The sequence below is a fragment of the Gopherus flavomarginatus genome, chromosome 3 (genome assembly GCF_025201925.1).
Source record: "Gopherus flavomarginatus isolate rGopFla2 chromosome 3, rGopFla2.mat.asm, whole genome shotgun sequence".
Lineage (NCBI taxonomy): Eukaryota > Metazoa > Chordata > Testudines > Testudinidae > Gopherus > Gopherus flavomarginatus.
In genome coordinates this window covers 227,645,756-227,667,843 of record NC_066619.1, presented here as the reverse complement: position 1 = coordinate 227,667,843, position 22,088 = coordinate 227,645,756, and the positions used below count along the sequence as shown (strand labels likewise).

The following is a 22,088-nucleotide window of genomic DNA, read 5'->3' as shown; positions in this document are numbered from 1 at the left end:
GCTGATCCAGCCTGGCAATTATGCCAAGAGAACTGAGATTGCATTATGATAATATGCTTCTTTGAACTGCCTTTTATAGCTATATATTGCATAGCTTCACCTTGCAGCTATAATTATCTTATTATTCAAGTAAACCTATACAAATAGCTGCCCATATATTCAAGGCCAAGGTTATTTATCATTTATGTTCAATATTCTGCGTCACCTTGCATATACAAGTATAAGAAAGGTTACATTTTTAAAACTTTGACTTCATCATATTTAAGGAATATTTAATTAGGGGTTGTTCTCAGAGCGATTATTAAGGAAGTTTCCTTCCCAGAATAATCGCTCTGAGAACAACCCCTAATTAAGGGGGGTGCATTTCCATCTTGATGAATGGACAGTGAGCTTGAGACCCTGTGAAGTGAAGTGAAGAATGGTTCCCCTAACATTAGACATCTATTAACTCAACCACTAGCACTAACTTGTCATATAGCCTGGTCTAGTTAAATACTGGGGAAATGCAAGAATGGGAAGCAGTGGTAATGTGTGTTCAAGATGACCTGCTTGAATGAAAATCAGAGACCTTAAAGAGAATCTGTCCACTGGAGGTAGAATAAATACAGTTAGATGGACAGCAAGGTAAGAAGTTGGTATGCAGACCCCTGCACATAGTAAATCCCTTCTCTCAGTCCAATGCAAGTTGGAGATGGTGAGATACAGGGTATCAGTCCTACAGTTCTTTCAAGGGTCAGACTCAGTCATGTGGGCAAGTGCTGAGGTGCCTATGATAGGGGTCAATGACAGATTACCTAATTACAATTAATGATACCAATCCTACCTAATATCATATGTTTCTACCTCACATGCAGGGCTGGCTCCCGGTTTTCTGCCACCCCAAGTGGCAAATAAATAAATAAATAAATAAACAAATGCATTAAAAAAAAAAAAAACCAAGGCAGTCCCTTCACTCTGAGAGGGACCCGCTGCAGAATTGCCGCTGAAGACCCCAATGTGCTGCCCCAATAGCGGCCGGAGTGCCACCCTTGGTATTGGCTGCCCCAAGCACCTGCTTCTTTAGCTGGTGTCTGGAGCCAGGCCTGCTCATATGTAATCAGGAAATATCATAGTCACTAGTATTGGTATTCTCATAAATACCTGACCTGTTAAACCACCAGCCAGCTGTGTCCTCCTCAGCACAGTTCCCTTCATAGTTGTCATTGTCTCTGTCTTGTGTACTAAATTTCATTCCTCGGTGATCAGCCCACCATTTCTCTTCAGGGTGAAACCCCCCAGTAAGGGAATCACCAGCTGTGCCAGAGTATTCTCCGCAGCTCAGCTGGTATGAGCTCTAATGAAAAATGGGGAGAGAAAATTTAGACTAATCTCTGGGTGTTATTAACAAATATGGGTATTTAACTAGGAAATATACATTCCCTTCACTGTTATTTAAGATAAACTCAGAAATGGCATTTAGCTCTTGCCATTTAAACACAGTGTAAAAGGCAATTGAGAGGATGCTCAGTAAGACAAAAGAATTTTCAAGAACTTTAAATACTTGTCTATAAAACAGGCTTTTAGGGTACAATTCTGCAAGGTGCTGAGTGGCTTCTATAAGCCATTGAATGCTTTTAACTCCCACTGCCTCCAGAACAATGGAATTTTACATTAATGATTGTTTAGGATAGGCAGCACCTACTAGGAGGCATAATTGGGCCATTTGTCCCCAGTTCAGCAAGTTACTTAAGTATTGCCTAAATTTAACCATGTATAGTCCTAGTGAATTGACTTCAACAGGACTACTCATATGCTTAAAATTAGCCACATATTTAAGTACCTTGCTGAATCAAGGCCTTTGTTAACAAAGTGTATTCTCTGTGATTTACCCTTTAACAGAGCTAATTTTGCTTAATAAAAACTTCATCTTATGTTGAACATTTTCATGTCAAAAAATCTTTGTAACCAACATCATTGATAACATCAGCAAATGAAAACTATCTGTTATTAAAAGGTTGCTGAAGAACCAGAAAACTAATTTAAAATCTTTAAAGACAGGTACCAAGTAAGATTGTGTGAAACCAATATATGAACTTAAACCAATGTGTTATTACATTATCAAAAATTCTAAGGTCTTGGTGAGAGAGAAAATGTGTTAATAAGAGATATTAGAAAACTATATATGTATATGAAAGTTGTGGAATCTATAATTATATGGCCTGCCACAATATTTTTTCTGTTGCCTAGAGAATCCAAGCTTTCTTTTAAAAAATGAATTTACTGATTAAAGAAGTCATTCAGTATTTTATTACCTCTTCATCAGCAACTCTGAAGCTTTTATATTGCGCATATCGCCGCTCTCCTTCGAAATCAGAGAGATCGATTCTTAGGGTGTAGTTTCCTTAACAAAACAACAACAAATATTTATTCATGTTAAATCAACCTCTCTCAGCATTCCTCAGAATAAAGCCATTGTGTTATACAAAAAGACTAAAATCCTATTTATGTTTCTTCTTTTGCTCCCATAAGCCTTTTTATTTTCACATTTGCATTTAAATATTTAAAAAGTTATGGGACAAATTCATATGAATAAAGTTCACAGCAATTTCTATAAGAAACTAATATTGTTCTGGCATCATCTTCTTTACATTATGCTCCGAAAATTGTTGTAAAACAAAGAATAGCAAGAAATGCTTAAGTGCTGAGGAAGAAAGAAGATAAAAAGGTGTGGAATATACTTCAAGAATACAGATTATAATAGTTACTAAGGCCTAGAGATGACCTGTGCCTGCCAGTAGTGAGCGGGGGAGGGGAATAGAGTGAGGGCAGCTGGCTTCAGCACTGTTACTGAGCATGCTCAGTCCATGTGAGCATGCTCAGTACAAGCCAAGCAGCAAATCTGGTGGGGCACATCACCCCGCATGCCCCCTCCCGTGCGTTGCCTCTGCTAAAGCGACATTTTCTCATGAAGGTCTACAAAAGTGAGCGTATCATAGACCACAATGCTTGCAGTCAAACTTTAGACATTTAAAATTAATTTTTACTACTATTTCTCCCTTCACAAAACATACAGGGCTGATCTGTATCACAAATTGATGGAGTTACACTGGTACAAGTCTTCAAGTCAACCCTCACATTGGTAGGATTTGTGAGTTGCTGATGAAAGTAGGAAAGAGGATCCAGCCATAATCCTGGGTTTGTCCTTCCTCAAAGTTTGGAGAAATTTGCATCCAAATCCAAAATTTGAGCCTTAGGTTCCTCTGTTTAATTTACTAATCTACAGTCAGAGCCAAATCCTCAGATGGTGTAAACTGACATTGTTCCAATGACTTCAGAGGAGCTGTGCCAAATTTAAACCAATTGAAGATATGGCCCTAAATGCATAGAATAAATTCTTCTTTCACTTACACCCATTCAACTCCATTGAGCTGGACTTCTTATCTGAGGACAGAGTATGTTCAAAGGTTGATTGAGCAATGAGGGGCATGGTGCCAATGTGAACTGACATCAGAGTAATTTAGGAAGCCTGCCTTTTGAAGATTTTGGAAGGAGGAATGAGTAAACCAAACTGAAGCAGAAGATGTAACAAGCAACAATTTAGGCCTGGTCTACACTAGGAAATTAGATCAGTATAACTCACACCCCTGTGTGATGTAGTTAAACCAACCTTACCTCCATTGTAGCTACTGCCTCCCAGGGAAGTGGATCACCTATGCTGATGGGAGAACCCCTCCTGTTGGTGTAGGTGGCATCTTCACTGAAGTGTTACAGTGGTGCAGCTGCACCAGTGAAATGTTTTATGTGTAGACAAGCCTTTAGAGGAGGTTATGTTAGGATAATAGGAGATTAACTGCCTTCAGTTATTAGAAATATAGACACACTGTTAGTATTCCCAGGAGTAGGAGAAATAAGAAAATATCCAGACCTGCACTGTAAGTCAGATTGTATCACATATGTGGCCACTACAAGTCCTGAATAAATGGAACTGATGCAGTTTACTGACTGGGTCAGGACTGTCAGTTAAACTGATGCGGTTCTGTTTGGGGGAGGAAGGATCTGAGAACCACTTGGGGGACGGTGGCCTTATGTACTGCAGAGCATTGCTCTGCAGAGGCTCCCTGCATACCATTGACACATTGGCCCAATGAGAGTTTGAGTCCTTTATTAGGAACTAAGATCCAGATTCTGATCTAATTTACACTGCTGTAAATTCTAAACAACCCCATTCAAACTAGTGGTGTGACTTGGGATTTACACTAGTGTAAATTGCATCAGAACTTGGTCCTGAAAGACCAAAGTAACAAGCAGAATGAGATGGTGAATTTTCTTGTATTACAAGGCCACCAAGGAAGAACAATATTTCTGTACAAGTCTTACCTTGATTGGTGAGATAGTGAAGATTTTTATTTCCAAGCCAGTATTCACCATTTCTCAAAACAAAATTTCCAAAACCTTGTTCATAGTCAGCCCAGACTCTGAAAAAAAAATTGAAACTAATGATTTGGGATAATCAAAGAAGATCAGAAGTTTGCTAGGAACTATATAATTTTTTTAACCTCACAGTCTTATATGATATCAAGTCACTAATAAATGACTGTTTGGGGCATGATTCTGACCTCACTTATCCTGGTTTTAAACTAGTGCATTGATTTAACTAGAGTTACTTCTGATTTACACACATGGAGGTGGGAGGTCCTTAGTTTCTTATGCTGGCAGCTGAAACCCAAACTAGAGTTGGGTCTCCAGAAACACAGCCACAATAGCTTTTAAGGTCAGACAGTATCATTATGACCATTTTCTCTGACTTCCTGCATAACATGCTTGTCTAAATTCCAGTAATCATCCCCCAAAACTGTACAATGAAGAGACACTTCCTGGGTGACCACAGCATGAAAGTCTGTGTAGATGTGTCGCACACAGCATTTCATCAGAAATAATATACCTTCTGTGATTTGAGCATTAGCCTGCTAAACCCAGGGTTGTGAGTTCAATCCTTGAGGGAGCCATCTGGGGCAAAACCAGTACTTGGTCCTGCTAGTGAAGGCAGGGGGCTGGACTTGATGACTTTTCAAGGTTCCTTCCAGTTCTATAAGATAGGTATATCTCCATATGTTTGGCTGAGTAGCTTATGAAACTTCCACAGATCTAGCTGCTATTGTTTTGTAAACTGTAGCATCACTCTGCTTTTCCCATCCTTGAGCTAGGGGCACATCTCTTGATTGGCCCTGCCACTTTTGAGTCTCTCTCTGGTCTCTAGATACTATAGTGAAGGGAGTACTAGAAATACCAGATAGATCAGATAAAATAGGTTGTTTCCTTTGCCTTGCAATGGACCCCAAATCCAATGAGCCCTGACTACAAGTGCTGGGTTCAGGATGGATCAGGTGGAGAACAACCTGACACTCAGGCTGGAGTTGAGTCAGGCAGTCTCTGCGCACCAGTGGCATCATGGGTTGGTACAGCAGTGCTGCCTGCCCCGCTCCTGCTAGCCACTGCCACCTCACTGTGCTGTGCTAACAAGTTGTCGTGCCTCTTTTTCCACAGCACGCACAGCTCAGGGAGGCAGCAGTGGCCAGCAGGCAGGGCATGCAGCCAGACCCTACAGGAAGGAGCCATTTGGAAATAGATCTGGGGCACAGAGAATGGGGAGCGGGAAGGCCCACCAGCCTGACTTTTGAGGCTGAGGTGGTGGCACTAACACAGGTCTTGGGAGAGTGGCCCTGGAGAGGGGGAAACAGGCCACCCTTCGGGTGTGCAGTGCTGGCTGGGGCAGTGAGTTGTGGTGGGAGAGTGGGGCGGGGGGTAATTAGCCTCAATGGCTCCCTAGAGAAACAAAGTAAAGAAAATGCATTCTGGGCCAGAGGTTAGATTCTTGCAACCTGCCTTGAACCTGACAAAACCCAAATACTAGTGTCAGGTTCGAGTCAGGTATGAAACAACCCCCCATGCTTGGGCTGGGTTCAGACTGGCTGCGGTCAAGTCAGGGTTGGGTTGGGCTTTAGAATTAGGCTTGAGCAGATCTTTATTTTTCCATCTCTAGAGTGACTCTGAGAGCCCCCTTTATCCCAACAGGTGAAGGCCACACCCAGCATGCTGTTGTGAGAATATTTAGCCAAAGAGTGTCTTGTGAGGTTTCATGTAAGAACTGGTGGTACAGTGGTCCCTAATATTACTGTGTGATGTATGTGCAGTTGGTGTGTAAAGACTTGTGTATATGTGCTGGAAATATAGTCCTAAAATATGTTCAAACCAAGCAACCTGAGTAGAGCAGATAAACAGGTTTGAAATAGACAAAGGAACGTTGTTTCACCCGTTTACCTTTGTCTCCAATATAAATTGAGCAAGGAGAGGCCAGAGACAATGGAAGTACATTTACAGGTAAGGTAAACGAAGTGGTTAAACCAACTGAAAAAGAAAATTGACCAGTGTCATAAACAGATAGTTAAGGGTTAATGTCTCTTTTACCGGTAAAGGGTTAACAAACAGGGAACCAAAAACACCTGACCAGAGGACCAATCAGGAAACAAGATACTTTCAAATCTCGGTGGAGGGAAGCTATTATTTGTGTTTTTTGGGTTTGGCTTTGTTCTGTCTGGGTCCTGGAAGGGACTAGATGTGCAACCAGGTTTCTTGCCAATCTCCCTGCTACAGTCTCTTATATATTCAGAATAGTGAGTATTAAGTAGAACAGGCGGTTATACTCTTTTGATTGTTTTCTGTATTTGCAAATGTGTAGTTTGCTGGAAGTATTTTAAATTGTATTTTGCTGAGGGAGGCTTCTTTCTAGTGTCTATAAGCTGAACGACCCTGTAACTTTTACCATCTAAATTACAGAGATAACTTTTATTTTTTTTTCTTTCTTTTTTATTAAAAGTTTTGCTTTTTAAGACTTCTTTGATTTTTTCCCCTTGTTGAGGCTCAAGGGAATTGAGGCTGTACTTAACAGGGAAGGAGAAGGGAGGGGAGAAGGGTGGAATCCCTTTGTTTTAGATTCACGGAGCTTGAATCTGTCTATCTCTCCAGGAGCCCAGGGAGGGAACACCTGGAGGGGAAGAGAAGGGGGGAACAAACCTGATTTCTCTGTGTTGTGATTCAAGGAGTTTGAATCACAGTAATCTTCCAGGGTAACCCAGGGAGGGGAAATCTGGGAGAGGCAACGGTGAGGGAAGGGGTTTACTTTCCTTGTGTTAAGATCCAGAGGGTCTCGGTCTTGGGGGTCCCCGGGCAAGGTTTTGGGGGGGCCAGAGTTTACCAGGCACTCCAAGTCCTGGTTGGTGGCAGCTTATCAGATCTAAGCTGGTAATTAAGCTCAGGGGAATTCATGCTGGTACCCCAACTTTTGGACTCTAAGGTTCAGATTGAGGAAAGATACTATACAGATACTATAACAACTAGACGATGAGGAAGACAGCATGGTGTCTGCACACCAGGAGAGGAAAGGAACTTTGTCTGTGTTTGCTTTTCAAAGGTTTCCTGGACTATAAAAAGAAGGGGCAAATAACCCCTTAGTTATCCATAGTTATGGAACAAAAGGGACACTACCCTCTGATTCTGTGCAAGATTTATCCCCTGGCCTGAAGGGCTAAATAATTTGGTAACCTGATGTAAGTGAGAACTGCTTAGGCAAAGATTGTAACATGCTAAAATTAAAAGATTTAGTGACTAAAATGCATGTTTTGTTTGTAACCATACCTGTCTTCTTCTCTTGTTTAGTAGCACTTAAATCTCAACACGCCCCCTCCCCCCACTATTCTTAGTTTTACTATAACTCATCTCATTGCTGCTATATTTATGTGAAGAGTGAGTCCTTAGGTAACCTAACAGGCTGGTGCACACACTCTCTCTTTAGAGGCAGCAAACTTACTAACTTCTGTGAGAGGGGCTGGACACTGCAGAAAGACATCTCTGGGGAACTCGGGAGCTAGGTTTTACTGATTGTTACTGGCAAGGAAGGTTTAGAATGGCAGAGTCTCAAGGAATTTGCTGCCAAGGCAGAGAGACTGGTGTGTCAGGGAGCTGACATACAGTTTAGCAGTAGCAAAGCTCTCACTTGCTGAGGCACAGGAGTAACACAGTGATTTATGGTTCTGAGTATCCTGAAGAGAGTGTCCCACTCTCCCTGTGGTCTTGTATAAATCACTTACTATAATCTCTTTGGGGTTAATACTGATCTCAGTTACATCACTGTAAAGGCACAGTAATTCAATTTCAGTCAATCAGTGAACTAAAACCTTATTTCCCCCATCTGAAAAATAGAAATAGTATTGGTCACTTTTTGCCTACTTGCAGGTGCTCAGCCTCTCTCAGGATCAACCCCCTGCCACCACAAGGGTATTGTGAGGTTTAAGAGTTTGTAAAAGAGGCTAGCCAACAACCCCCTATGAAATACATAATGGATAATACAAGGTGTACTCACTACAGTTAAAAGAAGTAAGCAAAGTGTCAGACATTTAAAGATCTTCATTTACTACCGTGTGTTATTATAGACTAGGTCATGAGAGTGCAAAGAGTATCAGGAACATATGGGTAACAGGGTAGTGCATGTAACATCATTAAAGTTAACTGAGTATGAATTATGTAACAATATTAAAACCATATTGGACTCAGTATGGTCTAGCAGACTGAACAGAGGGCTGGGAATCAGGACTTTGAGCTACAGAATTCTAAACTTCCTTTTCCTAGATTGACTTACTGTGTCTCTAACCTTTTTGTTCCTCGGTTTCCCCCATTTATAAAATCAGGATAGTAATATGTACTAAAACTAGCCAACATTTTTGTCAAAAAAAATTGACAGAAAAGTGGGTTTTCAACAAAAGTAATTTCTCCCCAAGTAGTACCTGCTTTACATAAAAAGTTAAACTTTTTTATAGAACCGTCATGCTTGAAAACCAATTTATAAAGTAAAACAAACCACAACAAAACCCACAGTGGTGGCAGGTTTGTATAATTTTTGGCGGTGCCAGAACAGGCCCAAGTCCCGCCCTCCCCCCCACCTTGTAAGCGGATAAATATTTTTTTTAAATAATGTAAAAATGGACTGGAAGCAGTAAGCGTTTAACAGTTTCCCTGTATCACACAATATCGCTATTGTAAGAAATATTTATTTAACTAAGAATATCAACTTTATTAATACTCTTTTGAACATGGATACCACCAAGCACTTTAGGATCAATAACCCTCAAAAGCAAAAAGCTCTGTCTAATTCAGTATTGTACTCCAACCACATAAATCTTAATAGATTTGACTGATGAAAGCTCCTTTTCTTATCTTTTAGATTTGCCGCGTCTTTCTTTTGTATAGCTTCAGTTTGCAAGCTGGCTGTCGAACTCAGGTGTCACTTTGTTCTTTTTTTCTGGGTAACTTTATTAAGAATTTATCCATTGTTGATTATTGTTACACCAAATTAATAGGGTGGGCTGAGGGGTTTGGAATGTGGGAGGAGGCTCAGGGTAGGGCAGAGGGTTGGGTCGCGGGGGTGAGGGCTGTGGTGTAGGGCTGAGGATGAGGGGTTCACACTGCAGGAGGGGGCTCAGGGCTGGGACAGTAGGTTGGGGTGTGGGGGGATGAGGGCTCTGGGGTGGGGCTGGGGATGAGAGGTTTGGGGTGTGGGAGGGGCTCGGACAGAGGGTTGAGGTACAGGGCTGAGGGCTGAGGGTGGGGTTGGGGCTGAGGGGTTCATGGTGCAGGATGGGGCTCAAGGCTGGGGTGCAGGCTCTGGGGTGAGGGCTCTGGCTGGGGGTGTGGGCTCTGGGGTGGGGGTGGAGATGAGGGGTGAGACATTCCTTTCCTCTCCCAGGCTGGAGAGCAGGCAGAACTGGATTATTGACATGGCTGTGCAGAGCATTACTACTGGGGGTGTACACTGATTTAACTGGATTTGTTGTTTTAACTGTTATTATTTCAGACTAGTGACCAAGATGAAAGGAATCTAAAAGAGTACATCTTCATTAATGTGCACAGGGAGGTAAAAGCAAAACTCTATTATTGGGGACATGGCCACCTGAAACCCATATATTGTAAACAAGTATTTCTTTACCTATTTATGATTTTCTCACAATCTGTGCATCTCTTATTTTGGACAATGAAAATCAGTTAAGGTGCTTCCAAGTTCTCAGTGCTGTAACGTTTGGGTTGCGAACACGTGATGGAAATTTGTCCTTACTGTAAAACCAGTGTTTTCAATGGAATTTAACAGGGGAACATTTTTCTGTGGGTCTTAAGGATTTGTTTTTATAAAACCAATTTTTTTAGATAAAGTGGAGGTGTCATCTTACTAAGGGCTTGTTCACACTGGGGTTTCACATGGAGATAAACCAGCACAAGTCATAGTTAACTAGGCATGGATTGTTTACACTAGGATGTGTAAAATGCAACTATGTTGTGTAAAATAACCCAATGCAGACAAGGCCTACAAATCAGACAGTCTAGCACCCACAGCAATGCACCTGTAAGAACCACTTATAAAGAACAAAGGAAAGAAATGCCAACGCCTAAGCAAAGAATGGGGCTGGGGATGAGAAGTTCACAGTGCAGGAGCAGGCTCAGGGCTGAGGCAGAGGGTTGGGATGCAGGGGGTGAGGGCACTGGCTGGGGGTGCAGGATTTGGGGTGGGGCTGGGGATGAGAAGTTTGGGTTGTGGGAGGGGCTCAGAGCTAGGGAAGAGGGTTGCAGTGTGGGGGTGAGGGCTGCAGGGTGGGGCTGGGCAGAGGAGTTCACATCACAGGAGGGGGCTCGGCTGGGGCAGAGGGTTGGGGTTGGAGGAATGAGGGCTCTGGCTGGGGATGTGGGTTCTGGGGTGGGGTTGGACCAGGTATGAGGAGTTCAAACTTTGATGCACAGAAGGCAGGCTGCCCCGGGGCTAGGACCAGAGAGGAGGACTCCCAGCAGCCCTCTCCTCACCAGCAGCAGCAAGCTCTTGGGGAGGAGCCTCCCTCTCCTCCCCCTCCCCTCCAGCACAACACTCACTCAAGCCCCAGGCTGCTGCTCAGGATGTCCAGACAGGATAAGCCCCCTTGGAGTCGCCTGCTGGGGGAGGGGCTGCTCCACCTCCCTTCCTCCCTCTGCAAGTGCAGCAATCAGCCTGCCATTGGCACTACTCCCTTAGTTGGCAGTGGCCAGCGAGGGAGTGCAGTGTGGAGCTGCCGGGGGCAGCCGCCCGCCTCTGCCTAGGGGCAGGTGAGGCAGGGACACTCCAGAGAGGCATGCAGGGGTGGCAGGTGGGGCCAGGGGAGAGACCCAGCCCTGAACATTGGTGGAGCCAGGCCGCCGGGGCCGTGAATTTACTGGAGCATGGGCACCATGGGCCCATACAACTTGCCAACCCTGAAAACTCATGCACACAAAAAATGCCTGAAAACCAATGAGATTTTGTTTTTCAGCCAAAAATTGAAATATTTCAGCCAAGTACATAAATATTTTGTTTCTTATATGCCACCATGGTGACTCATGAGAGCTGTAGTTCAGTTGCCTTGTGTTCCCATTCCCTTCTACATGTTGGGCTCCCCAGACTTCACCTCCCATGATGCACCACAGCCAGGGATTCCCTAATTCCCATGGTACATCATGGGAGATGTAATCCAATCCAGGACCTTGGCCTATAAAGGAGAACAGAAGCATGAGGAACTTGAACTACCATTCCTATGAGGCACTGAAATGCCATTTCTGAATCAAATTATTTTGGTTTTCAATTTTTTGCTGAAAAGACCAGGTTTTCCACCGAACACTCTCTCCTCCCCCATTTTCCAACTATTTTTAATATATATTTTCCTGCCTCACAGAGTTTTTTTAAAGGATTCCCTAGTTTAGTATTTGCATAGAACTCTAAACATGTCAAATACTACGGCAGTGCTTATTAATGACATGAAAATGAACTTAGTTACACACAGTGGGACAGTGGTGCTATGAACACCTGAATTACCACAAATACTGTTGTAAAAGAAAATACCCCAGCACAGCAAATGACCATTTTTGCTGTAGCCTACTATGGTTAGAATTTAACGTGTCTGTAGTGTTAACTGCAAATAATTAGGCCAGTGTTCCTGATAATCAGTGGATGTTCTAATAGAGAGGATATAGCCAGAATTCATTTGGACAGGATAAGTGGGGAAAGGAACAGTAGCTCATAAATCCAATTTAAGTATATTGTCCCCTTTCCTAGGTCCAGCATCTAGGTACTTACATACCCCCGCATCATCACGGTATCAGAGCACCTCAAACATTATTGATTTTATCCTTGTAACACAGTGAGGTAGGTAGGTACTATTATCCCCATTTTACAAATGAAGAACAGAAAAATTAAGACCCAAATTCAACAAGATACTTAAATATGTGCCTATTTAAAGCACAGGTGTAGTCCCAAGGGCTTCAGTGGATTGTTGTTAAAAGATGCTTAAATGTTGGGTTCATTCTTAACTACTTTAAATTGGGGCTAAATAACTTACCCAGGGCCACACAGAGTCAGAGGCAAAGTCAGAAATTGAACCAAGAACTTTGGCATTCCAGTCTGGTGACTTACGTACAAAATCATCAATAGTCCCTTACAGAGATAGCTTTAGAGTTAATGTTTAACTTGATCCCTCCTGGTCTCCTATGCCTGTGGTTTGTTTGTAACTATAACTGCTGGCTCCAACACCTACCTATCAAATTTCTGGCTGCCATCAGAACGTCTCTGAAAAACAGTCCAGCCTCCCCCTTCTGACATGTCACAGTAGGCAAGGAACTCGCTAGGACTCTGGAGAGGTTTCATCTTGTAAAATCCACTGCGTTTATGTCCATCGTTGTAGATCTCTGCACAATCTGCTTTCAAAATATGAGTTGAAAACAGATTTTTTCAGTCCTGTATTTATTAGTAAAAATAAGCTTCGCAAAGAGGGACCTTTATCAACATAATCAATCTATGGTAAAAATATAAAACTTGCATATTGTCTTTGTCTTTTTATCATTTTCATCAATTACTATAATTACATGTTTGTACAGCCTCCCCAAATATAAAAACACCCACTAACTTCAGTGGGATTTCCATGTACTGAGGGGGCTACAGAATTTTGCACATTGTAGAATAGCCACAAACAGCAGGACAGAATCATCACTGTTAGGAGAAAAATAACAAACATTGAACCTGGAACACTATTGCACCTTCTACAAAATGAGTCCAAACTCACTTTCTCCAGTGTGTAAAATGTTCCCATGTGATTTGATACTATTTTGCTCTTACTTTGCATTGGTTTAAGTGACTGACTAAAGTTCAGGACAACGGGAGAATCGGGCCCAATGAATGCACAATAATTATATAATTCTATAATCCTTTTTTTCCTCGCAGGAGTTAATTTTTATATGAAAGGAGTTCTTTGTTTATATCTAATCTACCATCACGCTGTCAGTTACACAGGAAAGACGTATAATTTTCAACTCTTTCTGTTTTTCCTGGCAAAGGTAGAGGTGATTAACTGTAAGATTTACCTCTGAGAACTTTATCAACACGTTGGCTGGGATTCAGCCAACATTTTGTTTTTTTAATTGCATTTGCTGGCCAGTTTGGAACATTCTGAACTATTTTCTTTCTCCCTTGTGAAAGCCCCAGTGCATTTTAGACCAGAAAATAAACTGTTTATACTGAAAACAAGTTACTGTGCTAGGGTTTGAACAGACTATAGTTGAAAAAAGTAATGTAAATAAGATCTAAGCCAGTCGATGGGAGGAATGTAAAGAATGTTTCACTAGTTTAGAGTATAGTCTCAAATTTTCAAACACTCATGATTTTTTCAGCAGAGTCCCAAGTCTGCAAAGTACTTAAGAATGTGCTTAATTTTAAGCACATGCTTAAGTGTTTGGCTGAACTGGCACCTAGCTCCCTTAATTTACATTACTTTTTAGTAAAAGGAAAATCCTGCCTCCTCTTCTACACAGGTGGAAGATCAGGATTTGACAACCTAACACCAGTTGCATCCACTGTGCATGGTGGAGCTCAGCTCCTTGAAGATGCCTGTGCATGACTATAAAGCTGGATTGGGTTTGGGTTCTGTGGGGCAAGGACCTTGCTGCCTTATTTTTCTGTGAAGTGCCCTGTGAACTGTGGATGCTATACAAATACATAAACATCCCCACCAACAGTGATATTACTCTTAATAAATACAGCAATGCAGTGAACTTTACTCCTGTATAAAGGGGCCATTAGTATTGCAGGAAGGGAGATTCTTCCCCAAATACTGTGGGGTGAAATCTGGGTTTTAGGAGTTGGCACAGGGAGGAGGACATGCCTTTATTATAAGAAGGCATGTCATGCTGTAGGATGGAATATATATATTATACACTGGAAACTCAGCTATGCAAGCATTCAAACCTTCCTAAGAAACTGCTTGTGTCTGTATTGACTCTTGCTTATCTGCACGCACCTGATATGGGAAAACTGTAGCTGAACAGTGGAGACAGGGGCATGCAGAGAGGATAACATATTGGGCCCACTGGACTAAATTCACTCTTGGTATGATTCCATTGATGTCAGTGGATTTACATTATGGATAGATTTGGCCCTTTAGGACTCAGTAGTGACTGATGACCCAGAAAGAAGAGAAGATTTCATTTAGAATTGCAACAAACCTGCTGCACTCTTGCAACACAAATGTCTTGAAAACTATCAAAGTAGCTTCATCTTTTATAGAAACAGAAGATATTCAATATGAATCTGTGATTAAGCTTTTCTCTTTTTGAACCCTTGACTGCTAGTATGGTGCCTTAGACTAGAACAAGTGGCTGATAATTTATAAAATTTTAAGATATCTTCTTATGGGTGTGTTATCCACCTTAAAATACCCTTCAGCTGTAACAGGCCCTAAAAGAGTCTCACTATCCTGTAAGCATTATAGATGTTAGATCAAAACCAGAGCTTCGCACCTGGCAAGGAAGATGATCAGTTGCTTCCACTGGCAGAATGGTTTTAATAATGAATGTGATGCATTGTTGACAGGACAAATGGGGAAAAGGAGGGAAATGTTTGCGGCTTTTTCTTTATAGCACCAGAGACAACAAAAACCCAACAATAATTAAGTTCTCCATATCTTGCTAGTTAATATGGCAATAATGTGTGAAATATGGCGCTCTATTATAAGAGATAATGAAATGGGGCCCAATCCTACAATTGTGCTGGGAGACCCTGCTGATTTACTTCAGTTGGGAGTTCAGGGTACTCAGCACTGCCTTCCTTTCATCCACCTTTTGTCTCGTCTATTTAAAGTGCAAGCTCTGCATAGCTTTATGAGGTTAATGTCCAGTGCCTAACACAGTGAGGCCCTACTGAGCCTCTAGATGCTACTTTAAGACAAAAAATAATAACAGTTACAGGATGCACTTAGATCAGGCTCTTAACTGGAAAAAAAAATCTCATCTGTATGGATAATTGGGCATTCATATTCACGTTCAGCCAGGTTTACAAAGGCATTTAAGTGCCTAAAGATGCAAATTAGTGCCTTGTGGGATTTTCACAAGCCCTTAAGCAGGTTAGGTGTCTAATGCTGACTTTCAATGGGAATTAGGCATCTAACCTGGCTAGGCACCTCTGGAAATACTATTAGGTGCCTACTGGCGGCCCTAGTCTCCTAAATACCTTTGGAAATCTGGTCTCTAACTACACTTTTTAAAATATTTTCAGTGGTTTAGTAATTGTATGGTGGTTTATGTCCACTGTCCTTCCTAGTCTTTCACTCCTCCTTCAGTGGGACTTGAGATGGTAATTGGCTGACATGTGTTAGTGTTTGTCTAGACTTGGCTAATGTTAGACACAGATTTAGCAGGCCATGAAGGGTGAAAGGAAGAAACCTGAGTTTTCTGTTAGCTGACTATAAGATTGCCACCCATCTGGATTTCACCTGGACAGTCTGGGTTTCAGCTTGTGTGTCCAGGTACCATTTCACAAGTCTTGATGTCGGATTTTTTTGATCTGTTAAAACTTGCTCACTGCTAATTTGAGAGACACTTACGCAGAGAATGCACACCACCCTCGTGAGGAGGGGGACAGAGCCCAGCCAATCATAGCTGAGCACCCTGCCACTCAGCAAATCACAGCCCGCAGCCCTCCCTGCCCCACCCTGTCCCAACTGGGGAAAGTTTGGAAAGATTCGCAGCCTGGAGTTTGGCGGGACACAGGAAGTGGGTAGGTGTGCTGCAAATGGGGAAGCACCTGTTTCTCTTCCTTCCACACATCCACTGTGTGTGCAAGTTGGTGGGACCTTCTTCTCTCTTAGGTACTAGTGCAAATAAGTGGAGTCTCTCCTCCAATCTAGGCATCCATGTAAATGTAGGTGGAGTCCTCCCTTTCACGTCAGTTGTATGTGCAAAGGGGGAGCTTTCTTCCCCTGCTCCCGAGAACCAGTGTGCTAATGAAGCAAACGTCCCACTGTGTGCATGTGTGTGGAAATGAAGAAATTCAAATGAGTGTAAATGAAAATCCCCCTATGTGTGTGCAGATTGTATTTATTACCCCTAGGATGTGTGAGCAGATGTACCTCAGAAGCAGCGATCCTATGGGAGGAAGGCGGGAGAGAGGCGAATGATGGGGCAGGGCCTTGAGGGGAAGAGGTGGAGATGGGTGCAGGGCCTTGAGGGTCCGGTTACCAGCCATTAGAAAAGTGGCAGTCCTAGCTGACTATCTCTTATTTATGTCTCATTTTAACAATACCCTTAAGGTAGCAAAAATCAGAGGCTCAAATCCTCCATTCCAGCTGAGCTGAGCTCAGCACAGGGCAGGAGGGTTTATGAAATGGTGGCTTTAAGTCACCTTTGTGTTCTTCAATGCTGGAGGTAGCCCTGTTTCTACCATTGTAGCTCTACAGCACTTGTGGGGAGGATCCTGCAGGGGCTAGATCTGCTGGCACAAAGCAGCTGGAGTAGAGCCCAGAATCTAGTTGAATAATGAAATCATCAGCCAAACTAAAGCTAAGGTCACGAATAAAACTAAAAATTATATGAAGCCTGTACTGGCTTCTGGTTACCCCGTAATAGGATTCTAAAGTTTTATTAAGTTTTATTGTTCTATATAGTCTTGCTTCATGTGTCCTGGATGAGCTGCTAGTGTCTATGCTTCTGGAAGAAATCAAGACATATAGTATTGCATTGCTGGATGTTCTTAAAATTAAATTGAAAACAGTTGGGAGTTAGACTCATTCTTCAGCTGAAAAAATATTATTAAAAACACGTTTGAAAGGGCTTTGCCCTTTCTCTTCAGTCTCTTACCTCAGGCTCTGTTTATATTCCTAAAGAATGTGACTCTAAACAACAGACCATAGCTGTGGGGTTTTTTAAAAAAATTCCTTTATTTGTGTCTTTAGAGTATGGAAAATTCTTTCCCTACTGATATGAGGGAGGGATAGCTCAGTGGTTTGAGCATGGGCTTGCTAAACCCAGGGTTGTGAGCTCAGTCTTTGAGGGGGCCACTTAGGAATCTGGGGCAAAAATCAGTACTTGGTCCTGCTAGTGAAGGTAGGGGGCTGGACTCGATGACCCTTTTGGGATCCCTTCTATCTCTATGAGATAGGTATATCTCCATTACACTTTTTTTTTTATCAGCATTTCACCTGTTTTAGAATTTTAATGTCAACAAAACAGCTGCTTTGGACTGAGATGGTGGGAAGTGAGGTCCAAAGTTGTGGGACCCTCATGGAAAACACCCTGTCAAACAGCCCCTTTTATGCTATACCGAGGGAAGCTCCATCTTGAATGCCATCATTCACTGCAGCTGTAGCAGTAACACAATAGGGGAAAGGTGGATTCTTGGATAGGTAACTGTCGGGCTTCTTAGGTTCTATAGGTCACCTTAAAGTCTAAGGTTATCACCTTAAAATTTACTCAGAAGCCAACAGGTAGCTAGTACAGATCTAGAGCACAGGTGTACTATGTTCCTGGAAAGATTTCATTTTAAAAAGCATGCTGGAACATTCTGCTCCAACTTCAGTTTCTGGACAGTTTCAAGGTGTAGCTCCATGTAGAATGCATTGCACAATCTGATCTCAAGACAACAAAGGCCTGGATAACAGCTGAATGCTATGTCTTGGTGGGACAGTTTCTGGGGGAATTTTAAAGCATGACTGTAATGCTGGAGTCTCAGTTGCACCAGCCATGGAAATATATATATACTAGTTCAAATAGACACAATATGAAAAGAAGAAATAAATTCTAACCTGCGTATTGTCTTTTTTCTCCCAGGTCAATAACACTGTTTTCATCTCCACTGTCACGGTATTGAATCTCCTTCTCCAGTAAGACCCGCACAATTTTTACCTGCTGTTGTTTCACACGATACTCCAGAAGTCTCACCTGGGCCTTGAGCCTCAGCTGCTCTTGAAAACAACTCTGTAGAGTCTAGAGGGGAAAATGCATTTTTGCTTGTAGAGTTAACATTTGTCACAGTGTGTTTAGAATTAATAAACCACTTAATTCAAGAAGACTGTTCATAGACTCATAGACTTTAAGGTCAGAAGGGACCATTATGATCATCTAGTCTGACCTCCTGAGCAATGCAGGCCACAGAATCTTGCCCATCCACTCCTGTAACAAACCCCTAACCTATGTCTGAGTTATTGAAGTCCTCAAATCATGGTTTAAAGACCTTAAGGTGCAGAGAATCCTCCAGCAAGTGACCAGTGCCCCACGCTTCAGAGGAAGGTGAAAAACCTCCAGGGCCTCTGCCAATCTTCCCTGGAGGAAAATTCCTTCCCAACCTCAAATATGGTGATCAGTTAAACCCTAAGCATGTGGGCAAGACTCACCAGCCAGCACCCAGGAAAGAATTCTCTGTAGTAACTCAGATCCCACCCCATTTAACATCCCATCACAGACCACTGGGCATATTTACCTGCTGATAATCAAAGATTAATTAATTGCCAAAATTAGGCTATCCCATCATACCATCCCCTCCATAAACTTGTCAAGCTTAGTCTTGAAGCCAGATATGTCTTTTGCCCCTACTACTCCCCTTGGAAGGCTGTTCCAGAACTTCACTCCTCTAATGATTAGAAAACTTCATTTAATTTCAAGTCTAAACTTCCTAGTGTCCAGTTTATATCCATTTGTTCTTGTGTCCACATTGATACTATGCTTAAATAATTCCTCTCCCTCCCTAATATTAATCCCTCTGATATATTTATATCTCCCCTCAGCCTTCTTTTGGTTAGGCTAAACGAGCCAAGCTCCTTTCATAAGACAAGTATCAGAGGGTAGCCGTGTTAGTCTGGATCTGTAAAAGCAGCAAAGAATCCTGTGGCACCTTATAGACTAACAGACGTTTTTGGAGCATGAGCTTTCGTGGGTGAATACCCACTTCCTCAGATGCATGTAATGGAAATATCCAGGGGCAGGTATATATATGTGTGCTAGCAAGCAAGCTAGAGATAACGAGGTCTGTTCAATCAGGGAGGATGAGGCCCTGTTCTAGCAGTTGAGGTGTGAAAACCAAGAGAGGAGAAACTGGTTCTGTAATTGGCAAGCCATTCACAGTCTTTGTTCAATCCTGAGCTGATGGTGTCAAATTTGCAGATGAACTGAAGCTCAGCAGTTTCTCTTTGAAGTCTGGTCCTGAAGTTTTTTTGCTGCAGGATGGCCACCTTAAGGTCTGCTATAGTGTGGCCAGGGAGGTTGAAGTGCTCTCCTACAGGTTTTTGTATATTGCCATTCCTAATGTCTGATTTGTGTCCATTTATCCTTTTCCGTAGAGACTGTCCAGTTTGGCCGATGTACATAGCAGAGGGGCATTGCTGGCATATGATGGCGTATATTACATTGGTGGATGTGCAGGTGAATGAACCAGTGATGGTGTGGCTGATCTGGTTAGGTCCTGTGATGGTGTCGCTGGTGTAGATATGTGGGCAGAGTTGGCATCGAGGTTTGTTGCATGGATTGGTTCCTGAGCTAGAGTTATTATGGTGTGGTGTGCAGTTACTAGTGAGAATATGTTTCAGGTTGGCAGGTTGTCTGTGGGCAAGGATTGGCCTGCCACCCAAAGCCTGTGAAAGTGTGGGATCATTGTCCAGGATGGGTTGTAGATCCTTGATGATGCGTTGGAGGGGTTTTAGCTGGGGGCTGTATGTGATGGCCAGTGGAGTCCTGTTGGTTTCTCTCTTGGGTTTGTCTTGCAGTAGGAGGCTTCTGGGTACACGTCTGGCTCTGTTGATCTGTTTCCTTATTTCCTCGTGCGGGTATTGTAGTTTTGAGAATGCTTGGTGCATCCTGCAGCAAAAAAACTTCAGGACCAGACTTCAAAGAGAAACTGCTGAGCTTCAGTTCATCTGCAAATTTGACACCATCAGCTCAGGATTGAACAAAGACTGTGAATGGCTTGCCAATTACAGAACCAGTTTCTCCTCTCTTGGTTTTCACACCTCAACTGCTAGAACAGGGCCTCATCCTCCCTGATTGAACTGACCTCGTTATCTCTAGCTTGCTTGCTAGCACACATATATATACCTGCCCCTGGATATTTCCATTACATGCATCTGAGGAAGTGGGTATTCACCCACGAAAGCTCATGCTCCAAAAACGTCTGTTAGTCTATAAGGTGCCACAGGATTCTTTGCTGCTTTCATAAGACAGGTTTTCCATTCCTCGGATCATCCTAGTAGCCCTTCTCTGTACCTGCTCCAGTTTGAATTCATCTTTCTTAAACATGGGAGACCAGAACTGCACACAATATTCTAGATGAAGTCTCAACAGTGGCTTGTATAACGATACTAACACCTCCTTATCTTTACTGGAAATACCTCGCCTGATGCATCCCAAGACTGCATTAGCTTTTTTAACGGCCATATCACATTGGCGGCTCATAGTCATCCTGTGATCAACCAGTACTCTGAGGTCCTTCTCCTCCTCTGTTACTTCCAACTGATGTGTCCCCAATTTATAACCAAAATTCTTGTTATTAATCCCTAAATGCCTGACCTTGCACTTTTCGCTATTAAGTTTCATCCTATTACTATTACTCCAGTTTACAAGGTCATCCAGATCTTCCTGTATGATATCCTGATCATTCTCTATATTAGCAATACCTCCCAGCTTTGTGTCTTCCGCGAACCTTATTAGCACATTCCCACTTTCTGTGTCAAGGTCAGCGGGAGCAGAGGGAAACCTTACCATAGTTGGGACCCTCCTTCCAGATGGTGCTGTGGTTGCCTCTCACACTGAGGTTACCTCTCCGGGGGAGGAAACTCCAGTTGCTAGGAAAAGGCAAGTGTTAGTAATGGGAGATTCGATCATTAGAAACGTAGGTAGCTGGGTTTGTGATGACTGGGAGAACCGCATGGTGACTTGCCTGCTTGGTGCGAAGGTTGCAGATCTATCTCTTGAGGCATCTAGACAGACTTATGTGTAGTGCTGGGGAGGAGCTGGTGGTCGTGGTACATGTAGGTACCAATGACATAGGGAAGGGTAGGAGAGATGTCCTGGAAGCCAAATTTAGGCTGCCAGAGAAGAGACTGAAATCCAGGACTTCTATGGTGGCATTCTCAGAAATGCTCCCAGTTCCACGCGCAGGGCCAGGTAGGCAGGCAGAGCTTCAGAGTCTCAATGCGTGGATGAGACGATGGTGTAGAGAGAAGGGGTTTACGTTCATTAGGAACTGGGGAAATTTTTGGGATGGAGGGAGCCTATACATGAGAGATGGGCTCCACCTAAACCAATGTGGAACCAGACAGCTGGCACTAAACATTAAAAAGGTTGTAGAGCAGTTTTTAAACTAGGAGATGGGGGAAAGCCGACTGCTGCAAAGGAACATGTAGATCGGACACAGACTTCTCTTGGGGAGAGTCTAATGATAGAAAAACTCCAGGTATAGTCAGGAGCAGAGGATGAAAGAGGATAATGTAAGGGCCAGATCAGATGATAAACAGTCACATAAAAAAGAATCTGACACATCAGAAAATGGCAGACAAATAAACAGGGACAAGTTTTTAAAGTGCTTGTAAACAAATGCTAGAAGTCTAACTAATAAGATAGGTGAACTAGAGTGCCTTGTGATAAAGGAGGATATTGATATAATAGGCATCACAGAAACCTGGTGGACTGAGAGCAATCAGTGGGACACAATCATTCCAGGGTACAAAATATATCGGAAGGACAGAACAGGTCGTGCA

At 42.7% G+C, this 22,088-nt stretch overlaps 1 protein-coding gene across 3 annotated transcripts in view; it reads right to left on the bottom strand.

Moving 5' to 3' along the window:
- FGL1 (fibrinogen like 1) overlaps positions 1-22,088 on the bottom strand; it is a 42,368-nt gene that overhangs the window by 3,730 nt on the left and 16,550 nt on the right. For 2 of the 3 annotated variants that reach the window (XM_050947955.1, XM_050947956.1), the window contains exons 3-7: positions 18,147-18,327; positions 12,615-12,777; positions 4,357-4,454; positions 2,292-2,380; positions 1,146-1,333 (exon numbers count right to left, since the gene is read on the bottom strand). In XM_050947955.1, the coding sequence (XP_050803912.1) occupies positions 1,146-1,333; positions 2,292-2,380; positions 4,357-4,454; positions 12,615-12,777; positions 18,147-18,327 (719 nt within the window). The remainder of the gene's footprint in view (positions 1-1,145; positions 1,334-2,291; positions 2,381-4,356; positions 4,455-12,614; positions 12,778-18,146; positions 18,328-22,088) is intronic. The other variant, XM_050947957.1, reaches the window with a different exon arrangement.